The 11,858-nt window shown below is 40.5% G+C and overlaps 1 protein-coding gene across 1 annotated transcript in view; it reads left to right on the top strand.

The window, feature by feature from the left end:
- Positions 1 to 8,458: 8,458 nt before the first annotated feature.
- The window catches only part of Rorb (RAR related orphan receptor B), a 176,793-nt gene continuing 173,393 nt past the window's right edge, over positions 8,459 to 11,858 (top strand). Inside the window, exon 1 of the mRNA XM_021151635.2 lies at positions 8,459 to 9,101. Coding sequence (XP_021007294.1) covers positions 9,095 to 9,101 — 7 coding nt within the window. The 5' untranslated portion in view covers positions 8,459 to 9,094. The remainder of the gene's footprint in view (positions 9,102 to 11,858) is intronic.

Raw genomic sequence — 11,858 nt, 5'->3', positions numbered from 1 at the left:
TTGGGATAGCATTGGAAATGTAATTGAGGAAAATATGTAATAAAAAAAAAGTAAGACGATTAATAACTGTGAGACTAAGAACAATGTCAAAGATAATAAATCAACAATAAGATAGAGATATGAGGTAATGTTGCAAATACTATATAAGAACCTGTGATACTCTGAATAAAACAAAGCTAAAATCTAAAAAAAAAAAAAAAAAAAAAGAGTATATGAAGCAGGATGAAAAGTTTTAATATGCATGGAATGATATATCCACTCTGGAAGGAAAGCCAACGAATGACTCAAGGGTTGTGTGATGGAGTGAATATCAAGAACATTCCAACTAATAAAAGATTGAAATTATAAGTTACACCCATACTGCTCTTCCACACGAACTGAGTTTGGTTCCCAGCACCTAAGTCAGGCAGCTCACAAACACTTGTAATTCCAATTTCAGAGAAAAATGATACCCTCTTTGGCCTCCAGAAACACCTGTATTTGAGTGTGCAAATAAACACACACACACACACTTAAAATACAAAAATAACATATTTCAAATGAATATTCTCTTATTAAAATAATCAAGAAAAGAGAAGAAAAGAAAAATTATCCCTAAACCCATCACAGTAAAACAGCTGAGAAATGACCAAAATGGAAGACACATGCTCTCTCTTCAAAGGGACAATCTTACACCTGAAAGTTGACTCTTACTCAGAGTCATATAAAACAGATTACGGTAGAATAGTATGAATAACATGTTAAAAAACAAAGTTACCAGGAACATATTTTAAAAGTAAAGCAATACAGATGTTCCTATGACATCAGTGCCTGAGAACATTTAACAGCAGTAATCTACTAAAAAGGACCAAGAAACAGTAGCTTGAAAATATCCCATATACCAAGAGGAAATGCAAGAAAAGTTAAAATGAAGTTGGGGACAATCCAAATGAATGTTGGTGATATAAATTAATCTCAAAACTGTTTTCCAGAAGTCCAAACATGTGTAGAGTTACAATGACTGATGGTGGCCTTAGTGGAATTCCACACATCAGAAGTAGCTGCTTACTGGAGTTGGATGTTAGCTGGAAAGTAAACACTTGCTAGTTGATATTAGTTTTAATAAATCACAGACGTAGGGTTTTTTTTCCCCCTAGAGACGTGTATTGGACCTTCAGTTGCTGTCCTAATCCTGTGAGAAAAACAACTTAAGGAAGGAGAATTTTATCTTGGCTCAGGATTTCAGAGGGTTCTGTATACTAGGACAGGAGGGTGTTGAAAACAGAAGGAGCTCATGCAGGGGGCAGCCCAAAAGCACAGAGAATGGAATGCTGTTGTAATGGGCTCTCTGTTCATTTCCTTTCCCATCATCTAGGCCTCTAGTCTATGGAATGAGTCTGTCCACACTCAGGACAGTTCATCCCCAGTCCCTTAATCATCCCTGGATATGTTCTCACAGACATGCAGAGAGAGGTACGCTACTAATCTCTTTGAGGCTTCCCAACCCATTAAATTGGCCTTCAAGATTAACCATCACGTGGCGTTACTAAAAGAGCAGTAACATTTTACCAAATCAGTATATTAACAGAAGGAAAAGAAAACATTTCAAAATTACTGATTCAAATAAAGAAAGTGGGTAGGAAGAGAACTACATTAATTGGGGGAAATCAAATTAAAAGAAAATAATGTAGTAAAAAACAAAGTGGGTAGCATGTGTTATTTTCATTAACCTCGTGGAAGTAGATGAGGAGTAGAACAGGCAAGCCAAGTTTTCTAAATGATCTAAATGAAAAGGTTGGCTGCTATCAATTCATAGAATGAAGTAAATGGTTTGACTATAACATTTTGAGCACTATGTCATCATATCTCCTTTTATCCTTTTGGATTTATTAGCCATAGCTTGCACTTTTCCCATCCCCCTCCCAACACACATGCGTGTGTATATACAAACATGGTGCTCCAGACAGTGCCTCAGAAAGCCCAGTCCATTGTACCAAGACAGCAGATGTGATGGTTTAAAGTATAAACATTTTTTTTTCTCACAGTTTAGGAAGCTCAGAAGTTGAAGTTCAAGACACTGGCCAGACCCTGACTCTGATGAAGGCCTTTTTCCAAGTTTACAGACAGCTGCCTTCTTGTTGTGTTTCTATCTGTTAGAGAGGAAATAGATACAGGAGCTTTAAATGACCACTAAAGCCTTCTGGTCTTAATCTCTGGATCCCCACTGAGGGTTGGAAGTCAATGTAAGACTGTAGCATGAATATGAGTATAGGGTACATAATAGGTTAGGTAACCAGATAGCAGTTATACTCTTAATTAGATGTGAGATTTTAAAATGTGTTTGCTTTTTTTTTTTTTTGCTTTTTTTACTGTTTCATTTTGCTATAGAAAAAAAAAACGCACTTTAAGTGTTACTGTATATTTCAGTTGCTTTGAAAAGTACAACTTTTGCTCCTCATGGTTTTTAAGGTAACCATGATATAAGGAGACATCTTAGCCAATGTGTGGAACGATCTTTCAAAATAGCATGGCTTGTGTCCCTTAATCCTAGTTTAAGTTAGCAACTTATTGGACAAAATCTTAGCAAGCATACTAAGTATCTTACACTCAAGGTTAAATTGTGTTATGCTCTCCATGTATTATGTAATTAATATTGGTTAAAATTTATTTATACCTTTGATTTAAAAATAATAAATGAAAGTGCATAATCAAAAGCTCCGTGCTACAGAGAAGACAAACATATGCTCTAACAAAATGTCACAAACAAGTACACTTTGAATAGAGACATGAAGAAAGGGCTTTTTCTGAGTAATGTGACATTTATGTCAACTGAAATTCAGAATTAAGGTAATGTTCTTCTATGTTACCTAGACAGAAATACACCTGTAAAGGATAGGGGCACTTTAAATAATTAAATAGGGTTTCAGGGCAATCCATAGTACAAATTATAAACCAAGATAAGGGGTATGGATTATTCTTTTGAGGGGAAAACTATACCAGACTTATATCTTTGAAAGTTCTTTTCAAATAGTTGGAAAATTGATGGAGTAGAAGCAAGTATCAGGGTGGTCAGAAAAAAAAAAAAAATCCACCCCATACAGGTAGGAAAAGGTTACTAGCTTGGCCAAATGAGGCTCTGAAGGAAAAGAAGAATAAATAATTCAAGATAAATCCTGGAGGATATTAGCCATGATGAAGTCGTGTGAAATATTACACTTATATTTTAATTCATATTTTACCAAATGTGCTAGTTTCCTAAAAGTTTTGCCAAGCAATCTAAAAAAAAAAAAAAAAAAAAAAGAATCCCTCATGCACAACACTAGTGGGGCTATAATTGGTGGATAAAGTCTTAAGGAAAAAAACAAAAAGACTGAAAGACTGTCTCGGTTATCACCCCTTTCTCTTCTGCCAACACCAATTTGGATAACGTTTATTACATTGTACTCATGTATTGATTTGTTTATGAAGGCTGTTCATCTTTTCCTGTCAGCTGTGTTACAGATATTTCCCTTGGATTGTTGATTTGTTTGTGAATCTTCTGCCAGTCACAGTGTTTCCTTTTTGACTTATATACAAAAGAAGACATATTTTTCTTTACGTAGCATAAAGAACTAACTTTAGAAAACCTTATCTCTGTACATAGTCACATGACATATAAAATTGCAATTCTAGTGCCTTTTGTCTTAGTTACATGTCAATTGCATAGTGTCTGCATTTGCCTTGGTTTTGAATGTCTTCTGGTTTTCTCTTTCCCTTTAACCAGTTTCTCTCCCTAGCTCTATATATACAACATTCTCCTGGATAGTGTGGGTGATGTACAGAAGACTCAAGCTTATCTCAACATTCCCTATTTGAAGAACGTCTTCACCTTGCTTATTCCTAGGTAGTGCTCATTCTTCCCAGGCTCCTTACTATTCTGACTCATGAAGCTGTGGTTTCACTGCTCCCCCTTCTCTAACCACCCTGTCCCTTGTCATCATCAAGAGACATCAGTTTCCATCCGCAAAATGTGTCCTGAATCAGACTTGTCTTTCCCCCCTCATTATTACTGTTGCAAGCTTAATTCTGGCTGACACTATCTCTGATATGAAATATTTATTACAAATTTATTTCTAAGTTGTGTGATGAACCGAATATGGCTATTATTGCTTGATAAATTTTCCACCCTCTCTTTTTATTTTTCAAATCAAGATTCAACGTTCTGCATTCACTATCGTTTAGTGAATAGAGGCTGCTGGACTATGCAAGGCTAGACTCAAATGTCTGTGTCTTGGTTCACTTCTGTATTTCAACCACTGACTTTTGCCAAGCAAAGCTCTAAACTCTGTCTTTTAGCACGAAAACAGATAATATCAAATTACTCCACATACTCTTGGAATTTACATTTTAGTTGTTATACCTTATTTTCAATGTGGATACAACATTTTTAGATTTGTGCTCTTTGACAGTCCACTTAGCTTTCTAAGCCTTTGTTGCTTTATTGGGTTTGGGGTGGGGTGATATAACACATGACAGGCAAGCTCTTGAGAGGGATAGAAATTAAATGAATAATCCTATAAATCAAATATTAGCTCCTTTTCTCTCTTCTTTAAAAAAAAAAAAACCTGTGCATTTTTTTTTCTTTCCCTGGGCCCAATTTTCCTCATTTCTACTCTTGATATTGGGGTTAATTTGTGTTTTATTTAGCCCTTGCTACCTTCCCTAATATATTATAAAGCACAAATTACACATTATATATACACATATGTATATACATACATATATGTACGTGTGTATGTATTGCTTTCCTTTCTTTAATGTGCATAGTTGTCAAACCTGTATCCTTACTTTAAAAGGAAGTAGAATTGAAAATAATAACAGATTATACAAGATTCTGTGAGTAAAATAAATCTAGTAATGAATATAAAAGTAGGTAGATTTACTTTTATAGTTGTGCGAGCAATCTCAACCTTTATATTTTCTTCCCCCAAATTTTAAGGAGTTTAAAATACAAGGAATTCTTCTGTCTACTTGCTCTTAGCATCCACTGGAAAAGGGGATGCTGTAATTGCCCAGGACCTGTGGCATCTCAGAAGCACTCCTTGACTACAGGAAAACCCTTGCTCCTTTACCTTGAGGGCTTGCCTTCCCAGGTAGAAAGCAGATCACTACTCATATGCCACAGCTAGAGCAATGCAGGCCTGGAACCCCAAAGGCTCTTTAGAGGCATTCCAGAGAATGTCCAACCTAGAACAGAAATCTATGCCCAAGTATCTTCATCAGAACCTGTTCATCCATTTCTTCAACGCATTCATGAACATCAGTATTTTATTTTTCCATATTCAATAGACTCAAGTTTGAAGTTTTCTTTTTGTTCCCTTGCCTTTATAATATTCCAAGGTATCTATATATCTCTTCTTTAAATTTTCTAGTGACACAGCCTATTTAGCTATGCTAAATAGAAGAAATCTTTTAGTCATTCCTAATACAGATGCCAGTATTGCCAACATCCCTCCAAAATGTATAACTATATAAACACTCTCTGCTTATAGACTAACTAAGTACCAAATATAAAGAACCACTATGTCTTTTTTTCTTCAAGCATTTTAGGGTTGCCACCATCCTAAATGCTCTCTTCACCCTACAAGACTGGATTGTATTATAGCTCTTTTTCCTTTAGGACACAACCAGTCATTAACATTCTAAAGCCTTACCTGAGGAGTGCCAACCAACATTACAGACAACAGATTCACATACAACCCTAAGTAAAATCACATCTATGCTTGAGATTGGGAATGGTGTCCTGTGACTAAAGACCATTGAAATTAATCAAAATTGATACACCAACAAAATGTCCTCAAGGCCCAGAGCCAAAGCAGAGCATAAAGCCTATAATTATGCAGTTCCATAATCATTCTAATAAAATTATTCACAGTCTATTTTATGTGAACAAGAATATTTTATGATGAAATTATTATTATACCACTATAAATATAAACATTTGTTACCAGATATGGTATAAAACCATCATATAATATATAAGTATTATACACATTTGTAGAAAGTTCTTGCTTCCTTAATTAGAATTTTGAATATTTGGTTTTTCTCCAAATGAGTTCCATTCAGTTGAATTAAATGTAAAAGTTGTAGACACACTGAAAACTCCATTTAAAAATTTCAGCAGGGCCCTAAATGTCCCAGATCACATATAATAATCAAAGATCAATGTTTATGTTACTTTAATAAGAAAATAAATACTAAATAGAAAAAGAATACTAAATAAAAATTACTAAATACTCAAAGGAAAAAGAAAATGATACACATTGTATCACCATGTGTACAGAGTTTAGAAATTGAGATGTCTTTATTTATAATTAACATGTTTTAAAAAATGCTTGGAGAAAAAAATCAAGAAATATATTTTACACAGAAAGTGTGTAGTATTGTATTAATGAAACAAAAACCACATAAAAATGTGTACCGGCAAGTTCATTCCATACATGTGTTTACTGTCTGTTTGAAGGCTAAAGATATTTTATCAATTAAAATATACTTTAAAGATTCACTAGTTTATTAGAAACTTAAGAGTACATACAGGAGTTAAAAATTTTGGAGTTCTGAAATTCCTTTTAACAAGAAATAGAAAAAGGAAATAATAACAATAGCAATTACAATGTTTACAAAGGGTTTTTCATTTCCAATATTCCTATGACTCTGCTTGAAGCTCATAAAATTAAAATGATATAGTCACAATTTGTTTCTTGACTATTTTATATGCAGTAATTTTTAATGAAGCAACTAAATTAGGCATAACTTACTGCAGCTTTAATGTAGTTATGATGAATATATTTTACTTGATTAAAAATGATAAAAACCAGGGAGCCTTAAATATTATCTTAAAAGATTAACTACTGTGTCAATTAAAAATCTAGGAGAAAGGTATTTATGAGGACTAGCTTTCCTGAGTAGTAACTTCCTTTGTTCATTTCATTTAATTAATGACTCAATCGACTTTTACTTTCTCCACAACATGTTCCTAAATTACACGCAAATGGAACTGCCCACAGCCGAACTGTTTTGGTTAAACACTGACAGAAGATTCGGGAATTAATACAATTCTTATTGGTGAGACAACTAGTTGATGGTGTTCAGTGTACAGCGGACTGAAGGACTCCGAATTCTACGACATATTACGTATTATTACATATTACCCAAAGCAGCATGAATAAATACTGGCAAAAAAAAAAGTTAAGTTATTTGGGTATGGAGAATTTTGGGGAGACTCACTTTTAGAATGACTGTGACACGGAGTCCTGTCTCTGTGCTTTCAAAATGATCAAGCAAACTTTTGCACTTCCTCTCTCATGATGCTCAATTCACCAAAGTTTTCAAGCAGTACCTAACTACACGGAAGGAAATCGATGCCATGCCTCTATATTGTGTGTTTGTTTCATCTACAAAGAATGAAACCGTGCCATAAAGAACAAGTTTTGATAGCTGTGCTTCATTTTGTTTTGTTTTCTTTTTCAGAACACGGGTAAATTGTCATAGATGACAAATTTCTTATAAAGAATGCAGTCTCGTGACCTTTGTTTTAGGACCAAACTCCCCTAAACAGGTGTCTCTGAAGAGCTACTAGCCAAGTGTCTTGCTCTTTAAACCTTCACCAACTGAACAGAACCACACAGTCTTGCCTTCTAGTCTAGGCTCTCTGCCAAGTGTCCTGTCTCTAAAGTGACAAATAAAAAGGCAAATGAGCCTGTCCTTAAGTCCTGCAACCAGGGTCAAAGGGTTTCCAAATGCTAAAGAAACCCTTGTCCTTGGCAAAGGAACCTGGGGCTACTGAGAAAGGAAGAAGAGAGAGATGGAAGGGAGAGAGAGGAGGGGAGGAAGGGAGGACCTGAGGCTCAGCATTAGTTAGTTAAAGTTAGAGTGAGGGGTGGGGAGCATTTGAACAGTTTTTAAAAGAAGCTGCACAGAACTAGAGGGGTGTGGTTTTGTAGTCTACCGCTACAGCAGAAGCGTCCTGACAAGGTAAACACTCTGCCAGAGGAGCCTGCATTATGGGAAAGGGACTCTTCAAAGCGCTGTTGTAAATACAAAACTCTTTCGGGACTCTTGCAGTAAGAGGGAATGAGAGTGCAGCCCAGAGGTTCGCCTAGACTCTTCCCTCCAAAGACCTGATTGACCAGTGTCCCTTTCTAACTACTGGAGTCAGAAGTGAACGTCATTCTCACATCTGCCTCACTCTCCAGGGCGCGCTAAGCTCGGCCCAGATCAGACCTCAGATAGGACCTTCTCTAATTCCCAGTCTGGGTCCGCACATCCTGGGACGCCAGAGTCCCTAGCCCCGCCCCCTGTCCCCAAGAGCGTCCCCTCCCCCGCCTCCCCAGCCTCTCCACGCGCTGCGGGACGCTGATTGGCCATGGTGCTGACAGGAGGCGGAGCCAGGAAGTCCGGCCAAACCCTCCCTCGCGTATAAGCCTCTTCTGCGCTCGCTCTCTCCACCTCTCTCCTCTTTCTCTCTCGCTCCCTTCCTCTCTGCAACTGAACAGTGAAAATTCACATTGTGGATCCGCTAACAGGCACAGATGTCATGTGAAAACGCACATGCTCTGCCATCCATGCCGCCTTTCTTTCTTTTCTGTTTCCTTTTTTTCCCCCTTGATAATTCTCCCTCTTCTTTGTAACTAACAAAACCACCACCAACTCCTCCTCCTGCCGCTGCCCTCCTCCTCCTCCTCAGTCTAAGTGATCACAAAAGAAATCTCCGAGCCCGAGGCGGTGGCATTTTTTTAAAGCAAGCACATTGGAGAGAAAGAAAAAAGAAACAAACAAACAAACAAAAGCAAAACAAAACCCAGGCACCAGCAGCTAGGACATTTTTTTCCACTCTGCCTGAAAACAAACAAACAGCCATCAGAAACAGTCATCAGCAACAGCATCAAAACTGTTAGCTTAGCGGCGGCGGCCACCGTCACCCTGTGGCCACGACATCTGCCTAAAGGGATGCTTCTCTCAGCGGAGCAGCTCTTCGCCGACCGCCTTCTTCCCTCGTGCTGAGCGGAATTTTTGGGTTCTCTGGGGTTCGGGCTGGGAGCTTCATGACTACGCGGAGCAGGACAGCGGCCACATCATGCGAGGTAAGCGAGCCCGCGGGCGCCCAGAGCAGGACAACTCTAGCTAGACCCGGAGCTTTGGGGGAGGGGAGAGCTCTCGGCCCAAGGGAAGAGAGATTGGCTACGCGAAGCTCCCCGAGTTCGGTTCGCAGGTGGGACTGCAAATGGCCTGGGCTTGGAAAGTTGTGGGAAGGTGGTGGAAGGCTCGGGGATTTCGGCAGGACGCGGAAGGGCGCTTTTTTTGGAGACCGGGACAGTGCTAATCGCGTCTCCCAGTTCTGGATTTGAATCTTTTCTGCGCGTCGCTCTCCGGTGCGCCACAGGACACGGGATAGAGAGCAGGAAGCCGGGTGACTTTGGGTAGAAGAGGCTGGCAGCTCGCGTCCGGCCGTGGTCGCTAGCCAGAGGTGAACTCCCTGGCATACGTGGGGATCACACTGGCCCAGGCTGCCAGATGCAGGAGCATCCCAGTCTATAAGCGCGTCCCTTTCTAGAAATAGTAAACACGGTATGCTCCCGCGAACGGGGAAGCAGATGCTTACACCTGGACCTTCTTTGGGTCCCCTCTTCCCCGTTCTGCTTCACTCTAGATAGGCCGACCCACCACCACCAACCTAACACTCCCCCCACCCACCCAAAAAAAAAAGTTGGTAGGAAAAAGTTCTGGAGAGTGAAGGCCGGCCGTACAACTCACATCGGAGAAACCAGGGTCTCAAGCTCTTTTGTGGGATAAAGGACCAAAATAGGAGCTAATACTAAGGTGCACCTTCTGGACAGAACCACTACTGTCAATGTTGGTGCTATCTCAGGGACAAGTGGCCCTCATGGAAGACAGAGCTGAGTCCCCTGCTCTGACTTCAAGACTGGGAGCTACCTGAGCAGCTGGCCAGAGGGCTTGAGGAGTCAGTTTGTAGATCTCAGTGGTACAAGTTTCTTGCTTTCTCACTTTACAGTGGGACACAATTTCTTCTTTTCTTAAAGAGGCCACCGCCGGGTGCCCTCCTAATTTGGACATCTGCGTATATCTGGACACCCAGCCCCTACATCCAAGCTTCTCTTCTTTGATGTATTGCGTTCCTATGGTGGCTTTTCTCTCTGATTCACAAGTTCCTCCAGAGCAAAAATAAGCAAGCGACAGTCAAGTCTGAACCTTCTTTTGAGCAGGACACTGTTTAGAACAGGGCCCAAAAATACCCATCTCCATCTACCGAGCTGCCTACTCTGGTGCACTGTCCATACTCCCTTTAGGGAGGAGTGGGCATGACCCTCACCCTGGCCATTATTGAGGAGTCCTAGGCCTGTCCTGACCTTGAAAGCACAGCGTGAGCCCTGGTCTTTGTAGGGCAAGGCAGGACGAAAAAGGATGGAGAGAAGCTGATCATTACCCATGGGGATGGAGGAATAAGTCTCTAGATAAAGGACAAAGGTGTCTGAGTGAGTGTCTTGATTGACCCGCGCACTGGAAGTTAGAATCTCTGTGTGCTTGTGCACAGTGACAACAGCTGATTGTCCCAGTCACAGGATAGTCACATGCTCCACTATCCAGAGTCTTTCCAGAAACTGTAGTACAGAAACTGGTGGGCAGAGCGCCTTTCCTTAGTGAGAACTTGGATTTTCTTGTTTCTCTTTTTCTGACTCACCTCACGATCTCACACACTTTCCTTTCCTTTCGGTTTCCTTCACTTCCATCTGAAGCTGCCAGTTAGCAGTTTGACTTTTTCTTCTCCCCCACCCACCAGCAATACCCCTCCCATGACTAAGTTCAAGCTATCTGAGGGTCAGAAGCCACGTGCCACAGCAGTTGGTCCCCTGCACTAAAGGCTGGAGCGGAGCTGCTTAAGCTCTTAAGCTACAGTGTCAAGCAGAGCGCAGCTTCCCAGCGCTTCACCTTGATCTTGCTGCTCCTGTGGCTTTACTGCCGGTCTCCCCTTAGAGACACCTGGCTGCAGCCAGCTTGAAGGATTTAAGGCAAGGACTAGTGCCCTGTTTATATTAAGTTAGATATTCACGTGAACCCACACCTTTGTCTCAGAGAACATCAGGCTCACCAGACTGCCCAGGACAGTTCACCAGCTCTAACCCAAGATGACTCTCCGGAGGTGACTAGAGGAAACTACTGGTAGAGACAAAGTCATTGGTCTCTAGCCCTTTGCCTCTCCTCTCCTGACCTCTTACTGTCCCATTCGCTTTCTCTGCAGTCCAAGAATTATCTTACCCCAACCTAAGTGGCTGGCTGTTCCTTAAAGATGAAATAAGAAGTCCCTTCAAGGTTCAGTGGCCAGTATTCCACAGGGAAAGGATATAGAGTGCAAGAAGAGCCAAGCTACCCAGAAGTCATCTAATAGTTGAACTTGAACTTCAATTAAGAGGTGGTGGGGGTAGGGACCATCAAATTCTCTATCCCTTTGTGCGGGGGCTGTTAGGCTGAGCATATTGGAACTGATTCTGCTAGGGGAGGAGCTGCTATTAAACTTGGCTTTGCCCTTTGCTTGTAAGCATGTCATCTACTCCATACACCATGCCCTGCCCTGCCATTCCTCACACTGTCTCCACTTCCACGTGGTCCTGTCAGAACTTTGGCTCCAAGGTTTGCTTCTGGCAATGGCAACTGTCCTAAGTCAGGTCAATTTGCCAGACACAAACTGTGTCTAGGATTGAGCAGTCTCCCTGTGGGCCAATCCAACAAATGACCCCCAGGACAGACTATGCCACCCAATAATGCCTCTGCTTGGGGTATTTGAGAGACTATTTCTGGGGAAGCTCTAGGGTAAAAGGGATGTT

This window comes from Mus caroli, chromosome 19 (genome assembly GCF_900094665.2).
Source record: "Mus caroli chromosome 19, CAROLI_EIJ_v1.1, whole genome shotgun sequence".
Taxonomy (NCBI): Eukaryota; Metazoa; Chordata; class Mammalia; order Rodentia; family Muridae; genus Mus; species Mus caroli.
The sequence above is the reverse complement of the archived record's forward strand: the minus strand, read 5'-3'. Positions and strand labels throughout refer to the sequence as shown.